The sequence below is a fragment of the Bombina bombina genome, chromosome 1 (assembly GCF_027579735.1).
Source record: "Bombina bombina isolate aBomBom1 chromosome 1, aBomBom1.pri, whole genome shotgun sequence".
Lineage (NCBI taxonomy): Eukaryota > Metazoa > Chordata > Amphibia > Anura > Bombinatoridae > Bombina > Bombina bombina.
Window position 1 is genome coordinate 643438622 of NC_069499.1, and position 24538 is coordinate 643463159.

The 24538-nt window shown below is 41.2% G+C and overlaps 1 protein-coding gene across 1 annotated transcript in view; it reads left to right on the top strand.

Annotated features, from left to right (window-relative positions):
• LOC128645825 (uncharacterized) overlaps positions 1-24538 on the top strand; it is a 111261-nt gene that overhangs the window by 67904 nt on the left and 18819 nt on the right. The window contains exons 8-10 of the mRNA XM_053699100.1: positions 1380-1487; positions 3014-3084; positions 3293-3416. Coding sequence (XP_053555075.1) covers positions 1380-1487; positions 3014-3084; positions 3293-3416 — 303 coding nt within the window. The remainder of the gene's footprint in view (positions 1-1379; positions 1488-3013; positions 3085-3292; positions 3417-24538) is intronic.

Below are 24538 nucleotides of genomic sequence, written 5' to 3' on the forward strand. Positions count from 1 at the left end.
ACACATACACCATACACTCTCATACAACACACGCACACATACACCATACACTCTCATACAACACACGCACACATACACCATACACTCTCATACAACACACGCACACATACACCACACACTCTCATACAACACACGCACACATACACCACACACTCTCATACAACACACGCACACATACACCACACACTCTCATACAACACACGCACACATACACCACACACTCTCATACAACACACGCACACATACACCATACACTCTCATATAACACACGCACACATACACCATACACTCTCATACAACACACGCACACATACACCACACACTCTCATACAACACACGCACACATACACCATACACTCTCATACAACACACGCACACATACACCATACACTCTCATACAACACACGCACACATACACCATACACTCTCATACAACACACGCACACATACACCATACACTCTCATATAACACACGCACACATACACCATACACTCTCATATAACACACGCACACATACACCACACATTCTCATACAACACACGCACACATACACCACACACTCTCATACAACACACGCACACATACACCACACACTCTCATACAACACACGCACACATACACCACACACTCTCATACAACACACGCACACATACACCACACACTCTCATATTACACACACACACCAAAACTCTCATACAAAACAGACTCATACAACACACACACACCACACACACTCTCATACCACACACGCTCATATAACACACACTCTCATACCACACACGCTCATATAACACACACTCTCATACAACATAGAGACACACTACAAACTCTCTCATACAACAGACACACCACACACTCTCATAAAACACACACACCACACAGACTCTCATACGACACACATGCACCACACACACCCTCATATAACACACACCCTCATATAACACACACACACTCTCCTACAATACACACACCCTACACACACTCTCCTACAACACACATACAAGTCGTGACCCAGAAAACATGGTGTTGCAACACCGTAACAGGTCCCGACCCATGCTTTGAGGAACCCTGGCATAAAGCACCAACTAGAACCACCACTGACCTGCATAGTCATCTTTACACTTGCCATATACTTTCTACATCAGCATATCCTGTGTATAGTGTTACATACAAGTCATATACCCAATCTTTTTTTTTTGTGTAGACCAAACTTTATATAACCCATTTTGTGCTTTATACAGAGTTTAGCCCACAAATTGTGTTTACAAATATCATTGCAGTGTATAAATCTAATTTTATATTCTTTCCTTTCTTCTGTGATGATATATATGCTCTCTTGTTGTTCACTATTGTGTAAGACATCCATGGTTTCCCACAGGGTGGATATGCTGGGAATGCTGCCGGCTTTCGGATAGCCTCTCTTCTCAAGCTTGCAGACACAAAAGCCAACCGGCCTGGGATGAATTTGTTGCACTTTGTAGTCATGGTAAGAGATGGTAATTTGAAGAGGGAAAGCACCTAGGGATAGATGTCTCTGTGTTGGCGAGATTATCTAAGACGTTTTGTCAGCAGAAAGGCAAATGTTGGCATGAGAGCTGATTATCTTTCTGTGCAGGGTCCTGGATTTGAAGTGAAGACAAATACATTAAAATAAATTGCCATTGGCATAAAGTCTTCTAAAATTCACATTATTTTTCATAGAGACACATCTCTACAATTTTGATATAGTTATGTATACAAATCCCCAAATCCAGAATTCCAAAATCCAAACACAATTCTGAAATTCAATCTTTTTAATTAATATTTAAAAATAAAATTAACAAAAATATACTATTTTCCCTGCCTTTAATTAATTCTTCTCTGTCTGTGTCTTTGGCTAAAATGCAAATAGCCTATATTTATTTAAAACAACAAATATTACCTTTCTGATTACAGTACTATATATCTAACGGTACTATATATACAAAAATATTAAAAGTTACACAAAAACCACCTTTAGGTTATAGGTATAAGCTGTATTATGACATGTAAATATTGTCTAAATGACATAAGATATTGTTGTTGTTTACACTTGGTCCCATCCCCTCTCCAAACTGTCTCATTTTAAAGATGCAAATATTCCAAAATCCAAACTAATCCGAAATCCAAACCTTTTCCGGTCGCATGCAGTTTGGATAAAGGGTTTTCTACCTGTATAGTTATATATAGTTATTCTAGAGAACAATGATGTGTGATGTAGCTCTCTAAATCATTGTGAATCAGCTCCCTAACATGGCAAGGGAAAAATGTTTCTCGCTGAAGACTTTATTAATTATCTGCTGATTAGAGGCCAAAGGGTATTTGGGTTTAAATTTATTACTAATATTATACTTGTCAAACCTTACTAATTTTCCTGGGACTGTCCTGGACCTCCTGTCCTATGGTATAACTGTCACAAGAGTCCCACATTCTAGCTGATGGCTAACTAACCATTATATATTCTTCTGCACTTTAAACTGGAACAGCTGAATAATAAAATAATTGATCTACTTTGGTAAACTTACATGTGAGTCTCCTGCACTTTGCAGATTAGACTTGGTAAATAGAGCAACATTTATTATTTTGTGCATATTGGGCCCAAATTAACAAAAGGTTTGCTGTCATGAACCTTGTCCGCCCAGCTTTGCTGCGAGCAAGCAGCATTACGCTGCCCCCAATGAACATTGCACAATTCACTAATTGTGCAATGCCGTCCCCTGCTTGCACGCGGCCAATAACTGTCAATCAGATAGCAATCAGATCGAATTGATTGTTATCTGCCACCTAAAGTGACGCATAGAGGTTAAGTAGCGGCTGTCTCTGAGTGAGCCTGAGACCTTGGGCTCCGAAGCTGCTATTGCAGCTTGGTAAATGGAGCCCATTATGTGCAACCACTGACGTGGTCAGTATGCTCATAACATGCTTAAAGGGACAGTGTACTGTAAAAGCTATTCTAATTCATGTGCACATTTGTATTTTCTCTATTTTATGCAGGAGGTGCAGAGAAAGAATGCTGATTTTCTCTCTTTCCCTGACAAACTTGAACATGTTGGTGTTGCCAGTCGGTAAGTAACATTTTCTTTATTTTATCTATTGTTACTATAACAGTTGTCAGAGTACAAGTAAAAAAGTCTTGCATCTTATATTTAAAGTGCAGCTTACTTTAACCTTACATCTGCATTCTGTTGTGTCATAATCCAGTACCAGAAATATATTATTTATATGCCACAGATAAAGTGTAAGGCCATTCTTTATGCCTGCATTGTTTTTCAGGTTGTCAGAGGAAGGCTTGATGGAGGACTTTTATAAGCTGCAGTGTCGTATCAGGTCCATGAGACATTCTCTACAAGCCCAAGAAGAGGAGGAGCTTAGGAAACAGATGAACACATTTCTAGAGGTAAAACTATCAAGCGCTTGATGACATTAGGTTATGGTTGCACTTGCAGTTTAAACTATTATTGTTGGAAAGCAATAAAATGCTGCCCTTTGATTATCCTTTTTAAAAGGATATAAAAGTATTACAAAATGCTCTTTCTTTCATGTAAATGGCAAGAGTCCATGAGCTAGTGATGTATGGGATATACATTCCTACCAGGACAAAGTTTCCCAAACTTCAAAATGCCAATAAATACACCCCCCACCACACTCACACCACACCTTTACAAACTTTGCCTCCTATGGAGGTGGTAAAGTAAGTTTGTGCTGGTTTTCTTCTATGATAAGCGCTTCTAAGCATTTTGAAGCACAATTCCTCTCAGAGTACAGTGTTTGTCAGAGGGATGTGTTGATTTTTATGGTTTCACTCATGGGAAATCTTTTCAAGGGTTCTTTGTTTCATCTCCTACCTCCCTTTTCAGATCGACGTTATACTCTTATACCATTACCTCTGCTGATAGTTTTCACTACTAGTATATAAGAAGGACACTGTTGATGAGCCAATCAGGGGCAACTAACGAACATATACATAATCGTTGGCCATATCCTATTAAACAACAGCACAAAATAATGCCTGGTGCGCATATTTAATTGTGTGTTAAATCACTTTACAAGGGTTAAATAGATAGTTAAAAACTGATAATAAAAGAGAACTTTAGTTGTACACTGTTTGTTCCTTATGGTGTATATTAAGAGTGTCCAATATTTGTATGTACCAAGGTCAAAGAGACAAACAGATTTAAACAAAAATAAATGATAGAACGTTAAGGGGCTACTGGACATTACTTTGGGCACCCACAGTGTATGTTTTATGTCGAGCTCTACCATAAGCAACTCTCTCCATTTATAACATTAAAAGAAAAACAGCTTTTTTGACAATATAAGTATTATTGTCTGAAGATTTCTGGCTTGTTTCCTTATTTACTATGTAACAGACAGGGAAAATCACTATGGTGTCATTCTGTCTTGTCATTACTTGTTCAGTGTTTTGAATTGTTTGGAGAAGGCAGCGTGTTACAGTAATATAAACACAAATAGACACCAATAATGGCTGTATAGTATGTATAGTATGTTTGACACTCATAGTATGTTTATAATGGCTGTATTAAAGGGACATTAAACACATAATACATTTTATAAGCATAGTATTGAGGTTATTCCCCACCTCCCTCTAGTAATGGGAGCCGCTGATCTATCAGATTAGCAAACATATCAGATCAGCAATGGAAGTTAATTTCCGTCAGCTGTCTGACAGCAAATACTCACTGCGCATGCGCTCCTCCGTGTCATCACATTCTAATCCCAGCACGTCACAAATAACTATCTACGCATCAGATTCTTAGACACTTTTAAAGCACATGCGCGCACAGAGGTGTAGTTTGTATATGTAAGGCATGATGGGTAATGTAGTTTAATTTAAAAGAACTACAGTACATTTATTTATATCAATGTGATATACCCTTTTACGGGCAGGCAATAAATAACCAGTCATTACAAGTGGCTGGTTATTGCTACCGCAAGCTCGCAGTAGCAATTAGCACTCCGAAAATTAACCAGATTAGATTTCTGGCTTATTTTCTAAAAGTGCCCCAAATGCCCTCAAAATAGAGGGCATTAAAGTTGTTGTTTTTTAGCATTTTATTAAAATAAAAAATAACTGCACATTGCGGTCTATGGGAAATACACAGTATATGTATATGCTTATATATAAATATATACTTTTGTGTTAATATGCGTATATACACATATTAACACACACACATATATACACGGAGTGCAGAATTATTAGGCAAATGAGTATTTTGACCACATCATCCTCTTTATGCATGTTGTCTTACTCCAAGCTGTATAGGCTCGAAAGCCTACTACCAATTAAGCATATTAGGTGATGTGCATCTCTGTAATGAGAAGGGGTGTGGTCTAATGACATCAACACCCTATATCAGGTGTGCATAATTATTAGGCAACTTCCTTTCCTTTGGCAAAATGGGTCAAAAGAAGGACTTGACAGGCTCAGAAAAGTCAAAAATAGTGAGATATCTTGCAGAGGGATGCAGCACTCTTAAAATTGCAAAGCTTCTGAAGTGTGATCATCGAACAATCAAGCGTTTCATTCAAAATAGTCAACAGGGTCGCAAGAAGCGTGTGGAAAAACCAAGGCGCAAAATAACTGCCCATGAACTGAGAAAAGTCAAGCGTGCAGCTGCCAAGATGCCACTTGCCACCAGTTTGGCCATATTTCAGAGCTGCAACATCACTGGAGTGCCCAAAAGCACAAGGTGTGCAATACTCAGAGACATGGCCAAGGTAAGAAAGGCTGAAAGACGACCATCACTAAACAAGACACACAAGCTGAAACTTCAAGACTGGGCCAAGAAATATCTCAAGACTGATTTTTCTAAGGTTTTATGGACTGATGAAATGAGAGTGAGTCTTGTTGGGCCAGATGGATGGGTTCGTGGCTGGATTGGTAAAGGGCAGAGAGCTCCAGTCCGACTCAGACGCCAGCAAGGTGGAGGTGGAGTACTGGTTTGGGCTGGTATCATCAAAGATGAGCTTGTGGGGCCTTTTCGGGTTGAGGATGGAGTCAAGCTCAACTCCCAGTCCTACTGCCAGTTTCTGGAAGACACCTTCTTCAAGCAGTGGTACAGGAAGAAGTCTGCATCCTTCAAGAAAAACATGATTTTCATGCAGGACAATGCTCCATCACACGCGTCCAAGTACAAGGGTATAAAAGAAGAAAATCTAATGACATGGTCTCCTTGTTCACCTGATCTGAACCCCATTGAGAACCTGTGGTCCATCATCAAATGTGAGATTTACAAGGAGGGAAAACAGTACACCTCTCTGAACAGTGTCTGGGAGGCTGTGGTTGCTGCTGCACGCAATGTTGATGGTGAAAAGATCAAAACACTGACAGAATCCACGGATGGTAGGCTTTTGAGTGTCCTTGCAAAGAAAGGTGGCTATATTGGTCACTGATTTGTTTTTGTTTTGTTTTTGAATGTCAGAAATGTATATTTGTGAATGTTGAGATGTTATATTGGTTTCACTGGTAAAAATAAATAATTGAAATGGGTATATATTTGTTTTTTGTTAAGTTGCCTAATAACTATGCACAGTAATAGTCACCTGCACACACAGATATCCCCCTAAAATAGCTATAACTAAAAACAAACTAAAAACTACTTCCAAAACTATTCAGCTTTGATATTAATGAGTTTTTTGGGTTCATTGAGAACATGGTGGTTGTTGTTCAATAATAAAATTAATCCTCAAAAATACAACTTGCCTAATAATTCTGCACTCCCTGTATATGTATATAAGCATAAACATATATATTTACAATTTTCTTCCATAGCTGTGCTACTTACACCCTTCGCTGCATAAGGTTCTCATGGCGTGTGTCAGCATGAGAACGAGGCTCCCATTTGAGCCTATGGAAACGCGCTCTTGTGAGTGCAATGCTTCCCAGCAATGGGAACGTGAGCACATTAGCGTACACTGGTATTACACAGTGGAGCGCAAATATCGCTTTCAAGAAAGTGATATTTTGTGCTCCACTTGTAATCTGGCCCTTAGTGTTTAATATCCCTTTAATGGATGGCGTAGAGAACGATATTAGCACACTCATTGTGCTTGTATCACAAGTGGTGAGTTAAGTGTTGCACTTGATCAAATTTCAAAATACTGCTTTTAAATTTAGCACTTTTTAAGACCTGAAGGAAACAATTATAAATATCTAATTTGCATAAAAACATGAAAATGCTATGGAAATAAACAAGTTAATTTATATTTTGACTTACTACTTAGGAAACAGAGATTTAATAATGAAAAGAAGGTTTTTGTGGCAGAATTAAAGGGAAATTGTATATGCCAAAGGGTGGGGCTGGGAAGGGGTCAAAAGTGTATGTATATGAGTGTGTATATGCACACCTGTGCAATCTGACATGCAGATGTTAGCGAGCACTACACTACAAATAACTCGGCTTGTAATATGAGCACAAACATGGAATCAGTATGGATTGTGCTTGCACAATGTTAAAGGGACATGAATCCCCATTTTTTTATTTTATGATTCGGGCAGAGCAATTGTTCTCTTGATATCTTTTGTTGAAAAGGATACTTAGTATAGAGCTGCTGATTGGTGGCTGCACATATATGCTTCATGTTATTGGCTCCCAGTAGTGCATAGCTGTTCCTTCACCAAAGGATAACAAGAGAATTAAGCAAATTACATAATAGAAGTAAATTGGAACGTTGTTTAAAAATGTATTCTCTATCTGAATCATGAAAGAAAAACTTTGGGTCCTTTATCTGCACCATAGTGGCAATATTTTTGCCCTCTGCTTATAATCAAGGTGGGTAAAGTGTGTGTCTATATATATATATATATATATATACAGTCGTATGCAAAAGTTTAGGCACCCCTGACAATTTCCATGATTTTCATTTATAAATAATTTGGTGTTTGGATCAGCAATTTTATTTTGATCTATCAAATAACTGAAGGACACAGTATTATTTCAGTAGTGAAATGAGGTTTATTGATTAACAGAAAATGTGCAATATGCATCCAAACGAAATTAGACCGGTGCATAAATGTGGGCACCCCAACAGAAATATTGCATCAATATTCAGTAGAACCTCTTTTAGCAGAAATAATAGCCTCTAGACCCTTCCTATAGCCTGTAATGAGTGTCTGGATTTGGGATGAAGGTATTTTGGACCATTCCTCCTTGCAAAACATCTCCAGTTTAGTTAGGTTTGATGGTTGCCGAGCATGGACAGCCACTTCAAATCACCCCACAGATTTTCAATGATATTCAGGTCTGGGGACTGGGATGGCCATTCCAGAACATTGTACTTGTTCCTCTGCATAAATGCCAGAGTTTTGATTTGTAGTCTTGTTAAAATATTCAGCCTTGGCGTAACTTTAACTTTGTGACTAATTCCTCAACATTATTCTCAAGTATTTGCTGATATTGAGTGGAATCCATGTGACCCTCAACTTTAACAAGATTCCCAGTACCGGCACCGGCCACACAGCCCCACAGCATGATGGAACATCCACCAAATTTTACTGTGGGTAGCAAGTGTCCCTTTAACAAGAACTGTGCCTGTGGTCTTCCATTTCCTCACTATGTTCCTTTACAGTGGACACTGACAGCTTAAATCTCTGCGATAGCTTTTTGTAGCCTTCCCCTAAACCATAATGTTGAACAATCATTTGGCTAGATTACGAGTTTTGCGTTAGAGGCTATGTGGTGAGTTTTCTCTCACCGCTCACTTACCTGCAGTGCTGGTATTACAGGTATTACAGGTTTTTTACAGGTTTTTACAAACCCAGCGTTTAAAGACAAGAAGTGAGCGTTGAGCAAAATGTTGCTCCTTACCGCACTCCAATAACAGCACTGCTTAAGTCAGTGGTGGTGAGCTGGTCGTATGTGCTCGTGTACGATTTCCCCATAGGAATCAACAGGGAGAGCCGGCTGCGAAAAAGGCTAACACCTGCAAAAAAGCAGCGGAAAACTCAGTAACGCAGCCCCATTGATTCCTATGGGGAATCCACTTGCTTTGGATGAAGATATCGGAGCCAGGACCGATCGGTGATACCCGGTGAGGTGAAGACAAGGTAGGAAGATCTTCAGGGGCTTAGTGTTAGGTTTATTTAAGGGGGGTTTGGGTTAGATTAGGGGTATGTGGGTGGTGGGTTGTAATGTTGGGGGGGGGTATTGTATGTTTTTTTTTACAGGCAAAAGAGCTGAACTTCTTGGGGCATGCCCCGCAAAGGGCCCTGTTCAGGGCTGGTAAGGTAAAAGAGCTTTTAACTTTAGTAATTTAGAATAGGGTAGGGCATTTTTTATTTTGGGGGGCTTTGTTGTTTTATTAGGGGGCTTAGAGTAGGTGTAATTAGTTTAAAATTGTTGTAATATTTTTCTTATGTTTGTAAATATTTTTTTATTTTTTGTAACTTAGTTCTTTTTTATTTTTGTACTTTAGCTAGTTTATTTAATTGTATTTATTTGTAGGAATTGTATTTAATTAATTTATTGATAGTGTAGTGTTAGGTTAATTGTAGGTAGTTTATTTAATTAATTTATTGATAGTGTAGTGTTAGGTTTAATTGTAACTTAGGTTAGTATTTATTTTACAGGTAATTTTGTAATTATTTTAACTATTTTAGCTATTAAATAGTTATTAACTATTTAATAGCTATTGTACCTGGTTAAAATAATTACAAAGTTGCCTGTAAAATAAATATTAATCCTAAAATAGCTACAATATAATTATAATTTATATTGTAGCTATATTAGGATTTATTTTACAGGTAAGTATTTATCTTTAAATCAGAATAATTTATTTAATAAGTTAATTAATTTCGTTAGATGTAAATTATATTTAACTTAGGGGGGTGTTAGTGTTAGGGTTAGACTTAGCTTTAGGGGTTAATACATTTATTAGAATAGCGGTGAGCTCCGGTCGGCAGATTAGGGGTTAATAAGTGTAGGCAGGTGGAGGCGACGTTGAGGAGGGCAGATTAGGGGTTAATACTATTTATTATAGGGTTAGTGATGCGGATTAGGGGTTAATAACTTTATTATAGTAGCGCTCAGGTCCGCTCGGCAGATTAGGGGTTAATAAGTGTAGGCAGGTGGAGGCGACGTTGTGGGGGGCAGATTAGGGGTTAATAAATATAATATAGGGGTCGGCGGTGTTAGGGGCAGCAGATTAGGGGTACATAAGGATAACTTTGTTGGCGGCGCTTTGCGGTCGGCAGATTAGGGGTTAATAAGTGTAGGCAGATGGAGGCGACGTTGAGGGGGCAGATTAGGGGTTAATAAATATAATACAGGGGTCGGCGGTGTTAGGGGGAGCAGATTAGGGGTACATAAGGATAACGTAGGTGGCGGTCGGCAGATTAGGGGTTAAAAAATGTATTCGAGTGTCGGCGATGTGGGGGGACCTCGGTTTAGGGGTACATAGGTAGTTTATGGGTGTTAGTGTACTTTAGAGTACAGTAGTTAAGAGCTTTAGAAACCGGCGTTAGCCCAGAAAGAACTACTGACTTTTTTCCTGCGGCTGGAGTTTTGTCGTTAGATGTCTAACGCTCACTTCAGAAACGACTCTAAATACCGGAGTTATAAAAATCCCATTGAAAAGATAGGATACGCAATTTACGTAAGGGGATCTGTGGTATGGAAAAGTCGCGGCTGAAAAGTGAGCGTTAGACCCTATTTTGAGTGACTCCAAATACCGGCGGTAGCCTAAAACCAGCGTTAGGAGCCTCTAATGCTGGTTTTCACGGCTACCGCCAAACTCCAAATCTAGGTCTAAGCTAGCTACAATATAACTAATAGTTACATTGTATCTAGCTTAGGGTTTATTTTTATTTTTTTTGAAAAGATGTTTTTATTGAGGCAGTGAAATACATCAAAGTACAGACATAGTAGGTAGGGCAATATCTCAAACAAAATTACATGACATCAGCTCCATCATTCAAACATAAATACAGTAGACAATAGTAGGAGCACGGTATTAACCCTAATGGAGCCCCATTTTATAACTTAATAGTAGGACAAACATGTGTCAACAAAGTAAAATAGATCCACTTATGGGACCTGGAAATTAGTACTTGTCTGATGACAAAACTCAAAAACTCACAGGGATAAAGATTCTCAATATTTAAACACTCTGGCGTCTTCAATATATTAGAGATCCACTCATGGGATCTGGTGGTAAGGGTCAATCTGAAGACATCTATAGAAATTCAAAGAGTCCTCATCATATGTTAGTTTGTTGTTGTATATAGATTATAGGCAAACTTTGAGTGAAGTAAATAATCATACAAATAAAGTACAAAACAACACTATCAAAATTACTCTACTAAATGATATCAGTGATGTATCAGAACTGATCACAGTTGCCACTATAAGGATAGATTGACATTCATACTGAACATTAATAGGAACTTGAACATTAATGAAACTATAGTTCCAAAACTCTTTGATGAACCAAAATACAATAAACAAAGGAGAATGTCCTATATTGGGGCCCGAAGAGCCTATTCACATGTATGCAGGGGAAAACATAGGTTTAGGACTTCGGACTGGGTAGAGACTGCTCAACTCTACCAGAAAAGAGTGCGGAGGAGAAGGTATTCGTCCCTACCGCACAAGAATGGTGGGGGGCGGAAGATAGTCCAGCAAGAAGTTACTCTAACTTTGCTGGATAGGATACTCAACAGTTATATACGTACTAATATTGTAGATAGGGTTGTAGAGAGGTTTCAGGTACAGCCAACAAAACAGTTACTTACACTTTTACATTACGTTAGATAAATAGCCGCTCCTAAAGAGCATAGACAGAAAGTAACCTCTTAAGAGCCATAAGATTCAGAACTCAGTGTATAATGCCACTTTAAGAGATCTACATACATATACACATACACACAGTTTTCTGGAGGAGCACATGAATAGTGTAACTAAATAGTTGTTTATCTTTTCGCATATTAGGAGGAACTAGTATGAATCTATATACCTGATCTCCCAATTATAGTCTCAAACAGCATTTCTAAAGCAGGCACTCACATTTTTACATTACATTAGATAAATAGCTGCTCCTAAAGAGCACAAACAGGGAGTAACCTCTTAAGAGCCACAAGATTCAGAACCCAGTGTATAATGACACTTGGGAGAATCTACATACATATACATACACACTCAGTTTTCTGGAAGAACACATGAATAGTGGAAATAGATATTCAAATATTTTCGGTACAGAATTATCAATGAACTAGTTGAAGCACATATTGTACATACACATATCCAACTTTTTCAAGCCTTCATAAAGTATCCTCTGACACATTGTGGGTAGTGATACTAACGTACTGACAAGCAAATGTATGTAAGATATGCTGGCTGCAACAAGACGTTACAGCTCTAGACCTAAGGCTCAACCTATCCCCTGCCTATGTGCAGGGGGGTAACAATAGTTCTGATTATGTCTCTGGTGCTGAGGTACCCCGCAGAGGGACAGCCTCTCATACTCCCCAGGTTGCAAGTCCAATGTAAGCAGCAGTCTTAAGGGGACAGTTGCACTAATGTAACAGCTTAACACTATTTAAACATTATTTATCCCTTACCCCACATAAGTGGGGGGGAGGGAGTGACTAAAATCCTATAATTTCTGCTGTAGATACTGAGCAAAGTAAATACAGAGGGCACTTACTCTAGAGGAGTTGATCATGTAATTCTCCTCATTGACCCAGAAGAAAACACATATACTTCGAGCTAGGAGGCTGTCAGTAAGTTAAAACAATTTGTGCTTCCAATGATAAGTCACCTCGCTGGGGGGATGTTTACCCTATGCCAGTTCTATAGGTGCAGTTCTCTTGGTCCTAGCACAGCAAATACTAGTTAAGTGAGTAGCAGTGTTAACTTATAATCCAATATAGGGTACTATAGCGAGGTCAATGTCCACTGAGTGTACTACTAGGGAGATAAGGCTAAAACGTTAGCAGTGCTTGGCAGGGGTGCTTTAATAGTCAGAAGGAGTAGCATACAATATGATTCCAGGTAAACCCTAGCAGTTCCCATATCTAGATTCTTACGCAACTCTTTTTAAACGCAGACAGCTACATTTGTAGTGTTGAAAAGGGGTGACACAGATTGATATAATTAATCGTGGGAAAAGCTGGCCTTGTATCCCTTACCACACATGTGTGTGTGTGTGGGGGGGGGGCGGATCTAAACATGGTAGTGATATTCCCTTCATTAAAGGAATTGTACAATTTAATTTACCAATGCCATAATTGCGTTCTCTCTCAAAACTATACAATAATCCAAACATTGTCCCAGCTAAGGCATAGATAATAGAAAACTTTCTTACATAGAATATCAATCAGAAGCATATATATATGTAATGGACAGGCATATGAATTATACAATGAACAATGTAAAGCACCAATAGATATATAGGAGCATAAGGCAGCCCTCAACTGGTAATCCGGCAGCATGCCTTCATAAATACAGTAAGCAGTAGACCATAGTAAATAGGGCACCTCAGAGCAGGAGAAACAGTACACTTCAGTCTCTCACAGTCCCAATAAACCTGCACAGTTGCTCACAGACCCTGCCTGAAAAGACTGATTATCCTGTCTGCATGCGGGCAAACCCATCAGCCCCCAGGCGAGGCCAGACAGCCCAGAGATCCCCAGGGGGACGCTGACACAAAGTCCGGTGCATCTGAATATTCTGGCCGCAGAAATGCCATGCTACGTCTGCAGAGCTGATAGCAGAGAGAAGCGTGCTCAGTAGTGCTTGAGCGCTGCAGCGCTCCACAGTATCTGCCTCCATGCACGAGTGGTCAAATTGTATTGTCCCCCATGAGTGCAAGCCACTTGCGGGGACAGAGGGAGTATGAATGCCCATCTTGAGGTCTGTACTCACTGATGTCAGTGATGACGAGTACATCTGGGAGTCTGTAGGTGCTGCGGTATTCTGCGACCTCTGTACTGCTCTGCTCTCCTCTGTGTCGGCATCACGGCGTGCCCGCGCCGTTTGCAATGTAAGAATAAGAGTATCAAATCTTTCACACAGCCTCTTCCCATGCTCCTTCAGCAAATCTCTGATAGCAGCATACAGTACTTGGGTCTCCATGTCGGGCAACAAGACACGCTCCTCCAAGATGGTGCTTCAGTCTGTGGTGTCAGCTCGATAGAGCAGTTTTTTAAGATCCTCTTTTCCTTTTCTCTCTGCCTTTTTAAAGCTGCTTACTTAGGGTATGTGACCCCTGTAGCTCATGGGCAAAAATACCCCAAACAGGAGGTCTCTAATAAGTTAATGAAGAGGTTAATCAGAATTTCTCTCAAGAGCTCCTTCTTGCTGCATCCATTCAGCTCGGCAGTCCAGTTAATCGTTTATTTTTATTTTACAGGCAAGTTTGTATTTATTTTAACTAGGTACAATAGTTATTAAATAGTTATTAACTATTTAATAACTACCTAGCTAAAATAAATACAAAAGTACCTGTAAAATAAAACCCAACCTAAGTTACAACAACACCTAACACTACACTATCAGCCAATAGGATTGAAGTTCAATCCTATTGGCTGATGCAATCAGCCAATAGGCTTGAGCTCGTATTCTATTGGCTGTTCCAATCAGCCAATAGAATGCAAGCTCAATCCTATTCACTGATTGGATCAGCCAATAGGATTGAACTTCAATCCTATTGGCTGATTGCATCAGCCAATAGGGTTTTCTCTTACATTGGTGTATCCGGTCCATGGCTTCATCCTTACTTGTGGGATATTCTCAATCCCTACAGGAAGTGGCAAAGAGAGCACACAGCAGAGCTGTCCATATAGCTCCCCTCAGGCTCCGCCCCCAGTCATTCTCTTTACCGCTCTAACAAGTAGCATCTCCACGGGAGGGTAAAGAGTTTGTAGTGTTAGATTTGTAGTTTTTATTTCTTCTATCAAAAGTTTGTTATTTTAACATAGTGCCGGTTTGTACTATTTACTCTAGGCAGAAAGTGATGAAGATTTCTGCTGAGAGGAATATGATTTTAGCACCAGTAACTAAAATCCATTGCTGTTCCCACATAGGACTGTTGAATACCGGAGAACTTCAGTTGGGGGGAACAGTTTGCAGGCTTAACTGCTTCAGGTATGATTAGTCATTTTTCTAACAAGACCCAGTAATGCTAGAAGTCTTGACAGAAATCCCATGGGGGAAGGTAAGCCATTTTCTCAGACTCTGTATAGAAGGATGGTTTAAATTAAGGGCTTAATTCTGGTGGACACTGATTTTGGGCTTAATCGATTTGCTTTATTAGCATGATTTCAAAATGAATCTGGTGTTTTTAGACTTGTAAAACACTTATGGGGTTTTTATTTCGCCTGGCACTTTATTAGACGCCTAACCTATCTCAAAGGCCCCATCACTCTGGAATGAAGAGGGAGGGGGCCTCATTTTCGCGCCTCAGTTGCGCAGTTGTTTTTGCTAGACAGTTCATGCAGCTTCACGTGTGGAGTCCAGAGACCTCAGAAAGGACTTCAGAGAGGCTTATTTCTTCTTCAAATAATCCCTAAGGAAGATAAAAGCCACAGTAGAGGCTATGCCATCGTGCTGTAGTGTTTATAACCGGTTAACTGCTGTTTTTAGCTCCGGTTTGGGCATTAAGGGGTTAATTGATCTGAAAATTTGTGTGCAATCTTTTCAAAGCATTAGGATAATGTGGGGAAAATTTCATTAAGATCGGATGTTTATTTGATGTTTATTTGATGTTTTGGTAATAAAGTGTGTACTTTTTATTATTTAAAGACACAGTAACGTTTTTTCAAAAAGTATTTTTTCTTGCATTGTAGTGCTGTCTAAGTCTGTCAAACATGTCTGAGCCTTCAGATAGCCCTTGTTCTGTGTGTTTAAAAGCCATGGCGGTACCCCCATTACATTTGTGTTTGAAGTGTGCTATAGCATCCAAGCAGTTTAAGGACCATTCAGTGACACTTAAAAATGCAGCCCAAGATGATTCTTTAGCTGAAGGTAGTGAGGATAGTACTCTCTCCTCTCCTCCTGTGTCGACACCAGTTATGCCCGCGCAAGCGATGCCCAGTACCTCTAGCGCATCGATCCCTATTACTTTGCAACAGTTAGCAGCAGTAATGGATAATTCTCTCGCAGCATTTTTATCCAAACTGCCAGCATTTCCAAGGAAGCATGATAGCTCAGTTTTAAATAGAGAGAATGAGCAATCAGACGCAGCGGATAATTTATCTGTAGTGCCCTCACATCAATCTTACTGGGCGGTGAGGGAGGCCCTGTCTGAGGGAAAATTTCTGACACAGGAAAGGTTTCTCAGCAGGCAGAGCCAGATACCATAGCGTTTAAATTTAAGCTTGAACACCTCCGCGCCCTGCTTAAGGAGGTTCTGGTTCCGCTAGATGATTGTGACCCCTTGGTGGTCCCAGAAAAATTGTGTAAAATGGACAAATTCTTAGAGGTCCCGGTACACACTGACGCGTTTCCGATCCCTAAGAGGGTGGCGGATATTGTGACTAAGGAGTGGGAGAGACCAGGTGTACCCTTTGTTCCCCCTCCTATATTTAAGAAAATGTTCCCCATTGTTGACCCCAGAAGGGACGCGTGGCAGACGGTCCCTAAGGTAGAGGGGGCAGTTTCAACACTAGCCAAGCGCACGACTATACCAATAGAAGACAGTTGCGCTTTCAAAGATCCTATGGATAAAAAATTAGAAAGTTTACTTAAGAGAATATTTGTTCAACAAGGTTTCCTTCTTCAACCAATTTCTAGCATTATTCCTGTAACCACTGCAGCGGCTTTTTGGTTTGAGGAATTGGAAAACTCGCTCCAGAAGGAGACTTCTTATGATGAGGTCATGGACAGAATTCACGCCCTGAAGTTGGCTAATTCTTTCATCACAGATGCCGCTCTTCAGTTAGCTAAATTAGCGGCGAAAAATTCTGGTCTTGCCATCGTGGCGCGCAGAGCGCTTTGGCTAAAATCTTGGTCGCTTAATATTCCTTTCAAGGGTAAGACCCTATTCGGGCCAGAGTTGAAAGAGATTATTTCAGATATCACTGGGGGAAAGGGCCATGCCCTTCCACAAGATAGACCCTTCAAGGCTAAAAACAAGGCGTAATTTCAGGAACGGACCTGCTTCAATCTCTACAGCCGCTAAGCAAGAGGGTAACGCTTCCCAGCCCAAACCAACATGGAAACCCCTGCAGGGCTGGAACAAGGGTAAACAAGCCAAGAAGCCTGCTGCTGCTACCAAGACAGCATGAAAGGGTAGCCCCCGATCCTGGACCGGATCTAGTAGGGGGCAGACTTTCTCTCTTTGCTCAGGCTTGGGCAAGAGATGTTCCAGATCCCTGGGCGCTAGAAATTGTCGCTCAGGGGTACCTTCTGGAATTCAAGGACCTTCCTCCAAGGGGGAGGTTACACATCTCTCGCTTATCTTTAGACCAGACAAAAAGATAGGCATTCTTACGCTGCGTAGAAGACCTTCTAAAAATGGGAGTGGGGCGTGTCTCTGGGCAGCACCTTGAATGGAAGCAATATCGGTAGCTGCATGAGAAATGCAGATAATTTGCCAACTATCAGCAGTTTATGAAGCCATCTGTATTTTTAACTAAGGTCTCTGAACTACACAGAGTGTACTGAATCTATAGACACCAGATAGAGCTGAAATTTGCACCAGATTACCGATCCGGAGCGTTGAGGCCTGTGGCAACTCTCATAAGGAGCAGTCCTCAACCCCCCCCCCCCCGGTAAATCTCTGAACGGGTATGAGCAGCTTATACGCTGTTTTTTTGTTTTTTTATTAAGCATTGCAAAGACACTGCAAATTCTCGCTAACATCAACACTACCTATATCTACTTGCCACCATCCTTGCTATATAAGAGAGTTAGCAGAAGAATACGACATCTTCCTCATATGTGAGTACCCGCTAAAGATGGCGCTGAGCTCAGAATTAGTACTGACAGCGGTGGCAAGACTGCTGCAGGAGCACCATGCAAAGATGCTGCAGGCTTGGGACGCTGAATGGGAGAGCATCCGTGTAATAGCCAGGAAAGTGGGGCACTGTCAGGAGAAACTAAGAGACCCTGCAGAGAAAGCTAAAAATAAAACAGGTACCCGAGAGCCAATCCCATACCTGACAAAACCAGCACCGCAGATTCAGACTCCAGCGAAAGCAGCAAAATATTTGGGCTCACCAGTAAAGAATTCTACAGCAGTGGAGGACTTTTCTGAGGGCGTTCCAGCTATGAGTGATATACACACAGAATCCTTTAGGCAGCAACAGCCTACAGCTGTGTTTTCAAAAGTAACCAGCAGCGCAGTAAATGTTGTTTCTCCAAACCAGACAAAAACGTACCTCTCACATAGCGATAAATGCACTGGCGGGAGATGTCTGGAGCTTGACAGGCGGAGGGCGACAGAGGGTGAATTAAAAATGGGAGTGATACACCCAGTTCCAACGGCAGAACAAGGACGGGGTTTTTACTCAAACCTGTTTGTAGTTCCCAAAAAGGAAGGAACTTTCAGGCCAATCCTGGACTTAAAAATCCTAAACAAATTCCTCAGAGTTCCATCATTCAAAATGGAAACCATTCGGACTATCTTACCAATGATCCAGGAGGGTCAATATATGACTACCGTGGACTTAAAGGATGCGTACCTGCATATTCCTATCCACAAAGATCACCATCAGTTCCTGAGGTTCGCTTTTCTGGACAAGCATTACCAGTTTGTGGCTCTTCCCTTCGGATTGGCCACTGCTCCCAGAATTTTCACAAAGGTGCTAGGGTCCCTTCTAGCGGTGCTAAGACCAAGGGGCATTGCAGTAGCACCTTACCTAGACGACATCTTAATACCATCGTCGTCCTTTCACAAAGCAAAGGCTCATAGGGACATCGTTCTGGCCTTTCTAAGGTCTCACGGGTGGTAGGTGAACGTAGAAAAGAGTTCTCTGTCCCCGTTCACAAGGGTTCCCTTCCTGGGAACAATAATAGACTCGGTAGAAATGAAAATCTTTCTGACGGAGGTCAGGAAGTCGAAACTTTCGAACACTTGTCGAGTTCTTCATGCCATTCCTCAACCTTCCGTGGCTCAGTGCATGGAGGTAATAGGACTAATGGTTGCGGCAATGGACGTGGTCCCTTTTGCTCGAATTCATCTAAGACCACTGCAACTGTGCATGCTCAAACAGTGGAATGGGGATTATGCGGATTTGTCTCCCCAAATACAAATGGACCAGAAAACCAGAGACTCACTACTCTGGTGGTTGTCTCAGGATCACCTGTCTCAGGGAATGAGTTTCCGCAGACCAGAGTGGATCATTGTCACGACCGACGCCAGCCTCTTAGGCTGGGGTGCGGTCTGGGACTCCCTGAAAGCTTAGGGTCTATGGTCTCGGGAAGAGTCTTTTCTCCCGATAAACATTTTGGAATTGAGAGCGATATTCAATGCGCTCCAGGCCTGGCCTCAGCTAGCGGAGGCCAAATTCATCAGATTTCAGTTGGACAACATCACGACTGTAGCGTACATCAATCATCAGGGAGGAACAAAGAGTTCCCGGGCGATGAGGGAGGTATCCAAGATCATCAAATGGGCAGAGGATCACTCCTGCCATCTATCAGCAATTCACATCCCAGGAGTGGACAACTGGGAGGCGGATTATCTGAGTTGTCAGACTTTCCATCCGGGGGAGTGGGAGCTCCACCCGGAGGTTTTTGCCCAGTTAACCCAACTATGGGACCTTCCAGATCTGGATCTGATGGTGTCACGCCAGAACTCCAAAGTTCCACGTTACGGGTCCAGGGATCCCAAGGCGACATTGGTAGATGCCTTAGTGGCGCCTTGGTCATTAAATCTAGCTTATGTCTTTCCACCGTTTCCTCTTCTCCCTCGGCTAGTAGCCAGAATCAAGCAGGAGAAGGTTTCGGTAATTCTGATAGCTCCTGCGTGGCCACGCAGAACTTGGTATGCAGACCTGGTGGATATGTCATCGGCTCCACCATGGAAGCTACCTTTGAGGCAGGACCTTCTAATCCAAGGTCCATTCAAGTATCCAAACCTAGTTTCTCTGCAACTGACTGCTTGGAGATTGAACGCTTAATTCTAGCTAAGCGTGGGTTCTCTGAATCAGTTATAGATACTCTGATCCAGGCTAGAAAGCCTGTTACCAGGAAAATTTACCATAAGATATGGCGGAAATATCTTTCTTGGTGCGAATCCAAGGGTTACTCATGGAGTAAGATTAGGATTCCAAGGTTACTATCCTTTCTCCAAGAAGGATTGGAGAAAGGTCTGTCAGCTAGTTCCTTAAAAGGACAGATATCTGCTCTGTCTGTTCTGTTACACAAGCGTCTGGCAGCCGTGCCAGATGTTCAGGCATTTGTACAGGCCTTAGTCAGAATCAAGCCTGTCTACAGACCTGTGGCTCCTCCATGGAGTCTAAATTTAGTTATTTCAGTTCTTCAAGGGGTTCCGTTTGAACCTCTACATTCCATAGATATTAAGTTACTATCTTGGAAAGTTTTGTTTTTGGTAGCTATTTCTTCTGCTAGAAGAGTTTCTGAATTGTCTGTTTTACAGTGTAATTCACCCTATCTAGTGTTTCATACAGATAAGGTCGTTTTGCGTACCAAACCTGGTTTTCTTCCAAAAGTGGTTTCCAATAAGAATATTAACCAGGAAATAGTGGTTCCTTCTCTGTGTCCTAATCCAGTTTCTAACAAGGAACGTCTGTTGCACAATCTTGATGTAGTTCGTGCTCTAAAGTTTTATCTAAAAGCAACTAAAGACTTCGTCCTTGTTTGTCGTCTATTCTGGCAAGAGGAGAGGTCAAAAAGCAACTGCTACCTCTCTATCTTTCTGGCTGAAAAGCATCATCCGGTTGGCTTATGAGACTGCTGGAAGGCAGCCTCCCGAACGAATTACAGCTTATTCCACTAGAGCTGTGGCTTCCACATGGGCTTTCAAGAATGAGGCTTCTGTTGAACAGATCTGTAAGGCAGCGACTTGGTCTTCACTGCATACATTTGCCAAATTTTACAAATTCGATACTTTTGCTTCTTCGGAGGCTATTTTTGGGAGAAAGGTTTTGCAAGCAGTGGTGCCTTTCGTTTAGGTTACCTGACTTGTTCCCTCCCTTCATCGTGTCCTAAAGCTTTAGTATTGGTTCCCACAAGTAAGGATGAAGCCGTGGACCGGATACACCAATGTAAGAGAAAACAGAATTTATGCTTACCTGATAAATTTCTTTCTCTTACGGTGTATCCGGTCCACGGCCCACCCTGGCAATTTAGTCAGGTTTAAATTTATTTTTGTAAACTACAGTCACCACTGCACCCTATGGTTCTCCTTTTTCTCCTAATCGTCGGTCGAATGACTGAGGGGGCGGAGCCTGAGGGGAGCTATATGGACAGCTCTGCTGTGTGCTCTCTTTGCCACTTCCTGTAGGGATTGAGAATATCCCACAAGTAAGGATGAAGCCGTGGACCGGATACACCGTAAGAGAAAGAAATTTATCAGGTAAGCATAAATTCTGTTTTTTTCTACCAATCGGAAACTAAGGGACGCCATCTTGGATGACGTCACTTAAAGGTACCTTCATTTGTCGTTAGTCCGTTGAATGAATAGGATGCTCCGCGTCAGATGTCTTGAAGATGGAGCCGCTCCGCGTCGGATTGATGAAGATAGAAGATGCCGTCTGGATGAAGACTTCTGCCCGTCTGGAGGACCATTTCGCCCGGCTTGGATGAAGACTTCTCCCAGCTTCGTTGAGGACTTCGGCCCGGTTGGATGAAGATTTCTGCCGCTTCCTTGAGGATGGATGTCCGGTCTTCAGAACTGTAAGTCGATCTTCAGGGGGTTAGTGTTAGGTTTTTTTAAGGGTGTATTGGGTGGGTTTTACTTTTAGGTTAGGGACTTTGGTCCGCAAAAGAGCTAACTGCCCTTTTAAGGGCAATGCCCATCCAAATGCCCTTTTCAGGGCAATGGGGAGCTTAGGTTTTTTTAGATAGTATTTTATTTGGGGGGTTGGTTGTGTGGGTGGTGGGTTTTACTGTTGGGGGTTGTTTGTATTTTTTTTTACAGTAAAAGAGTTTACTTTGGGGTTTACTTTGGGCTTTTTTTTATTTTGATAGGGCGATTAGATTAGGTGTAATTAGTTTAAATATCTTGTAGTTTGTTTATTATTTTCTGTAATTTAGTGTTTTGTTTTTTTTGTACTTTAGGTAATTTAATTTAATTTATTTAATTGTTTTTAATTTAGTAAATTTATTTAATTATAGTGTAGTGTTATTGTAATTATAATTTAGCTAATTATAGTAATTTTATTTAGATTTATTTAAATTATATTTAAGTTAGGGGTTAGTCTTAGACTTAAGTTTGGGGTTAATACATTTAGTATAGTGGTGGCGACGTTGGGGGCGGCAGATTAGGGGTTAATAAATGTAGGTAGGTAGCGGCGATGTTAGGGACGGCAGATTAGGGGTTAATAATATTTAACTAATGTTTGCAAGGCGGGAGTGCGGCGGTTTAGGGGTTAATATGTTTATTATAGTGGCAGCGATGTTGGGGGCGGCAGATTAGGGGTTAATAAGTGTAGGTAGGTTGTGGCGACATTGGGGGCGGAAGATTAGGGGTTAATAAATATAATATAGGTGTCGGCGATGTTGGGGGCAGCAGATTAGGGGTTCATAAATTTAATGTAGGTGGCGGCGGTGTCCGGAGCGGCAGATTAGGGGTTACAAATTTTCTTTTAGTGTTTGCGATGTGGGAGGGCCTCCGTTTAGGGGTTAATAGGTAGTTTATGGGTGTTCGTGTATTTTGTTAGCACTTTAGTTATGAGTTTTATGTTACGGCGTTGTACCATAAAACTCTTAACTACTGACTTTTAAATGCGTTAGGACTCTTGACGGGGTAGGGTGTACCGCTCACTTTTTGGCCTCCCAGGACAGACTCGTAATACCGGCGCTATGGAAGTCCCATAGAAAAAAGACTTTACGTAGTTTACGTAAGTCGTTTTGCGGTAAGGCCAAAGAAGTGTGCGGTGGCCCTAAACCTTCAAGACTCGTAATAGCAGCGGGCGTAAAAAAGCAGCGTTAGGACCTCTTAAGACTGCTTTTTTACCTTAACGCACAACTCGTAATCTAGCCATTTGTTTTCAGGTCATTTGAGAGTTGTTTTGAGGCCCCCATGTTGCCACTCTTCAGAGGAGAGTCATAGAGAACATCAACTTGCAATTGGCCACCTTAAATACCTTTTCTCATGATTGGATGCACCTGTCTATGAAGTTCAAGGCTTAATGGGCTCACCAAACCAATTGTGTGTTCCAATTAATCAGTGCTAGGTAGTTACAGGTATTCAAATCAACAAAATGACAAGGGTGCTTACATTTATGCACCTGTCTAATTTTGTTTTGATGCATATTGTACATTTTCTGTTAATCCAATAAACCTAATTTCACTACTGTAATATTACTGTGTCTTTCAGTTATTTGATACATCAAAATGAAATTGCTGATCCAAACACCCAATAATTTATAAATGAAAATCATGGAAATTGTCAGGGGTGCCTAAACTTTTGCATATGACTGTATATACAGTATACAGTGGGGCAAAAAAGTATTTAGTCAGCCACCAATTGTGCAAGTTCTCCCACTTAAGAAGATGAGAGAGGCCTGTAATTTTCATCATAGGTATACCTCAACTATGAGAGACAGAATGTGGAAACAAATCCAGACAATCACATTGTATGATTTGGAAATAATTTATTTGCAAATTATGGTGGAAAATAAGTATTTGATAAATATCAAAAGTTCATCTCAATACTTTGTTATATATCCTTTGTTGGCAATGACAGAGGTCAAACGTTTTCTGTAAGTTTTCACAAGGTTGTCACACACTGTTGCTGGTATGTTGGCCCATTCCTGCATGCAGATCTCCTCTAGAGCAGTGATGTTTTGGGGCTGTCGCTTGGCAACACAGACTTTCAACTCCCTCCAAAGGTTTTCTATGGGGTTGAGATCTGGAAACTGGCTAGGCCACTCCAGGACCTTGAAATGCTTCTTACGAAGCCACTCCTTCGTTGCCCGGGCGGTGTGTTTGGGATCATTGTCATGCTGAAAGACCCAGTCATGTTTCATCTTCAATGCCCTTGCTGATGGAAGGAGGTTTGCACTCAAAATCTCACGATACATGGCCCAGTCATTCTTTCATGTACATGGATCAGTTATCCTGTTCCCTTTGCAGAGAAACAGCCCCAATGCATGATGTTGCCACCCCCATGCTTCACAGTAGATATGGTGTTCTTTGGTTGCAACTCAGCATTCTCTCTCCTCCAAACACGACAAGTTGTGTTTCTACCAAACAGTTCTACTTTGGTTTCATCTGACCATATGATATTCTCCCAATCCGCTTCTGGATCATCCAAATGCTCTCTAGCATACTTCAGATGGGCCCGGACATGTACTGGCTTAAGCAGGGGGACACGTCTGGCACTGCAGGATCTGAGTCCCTGGCGGCGTAGTCGGTTACTGATGGT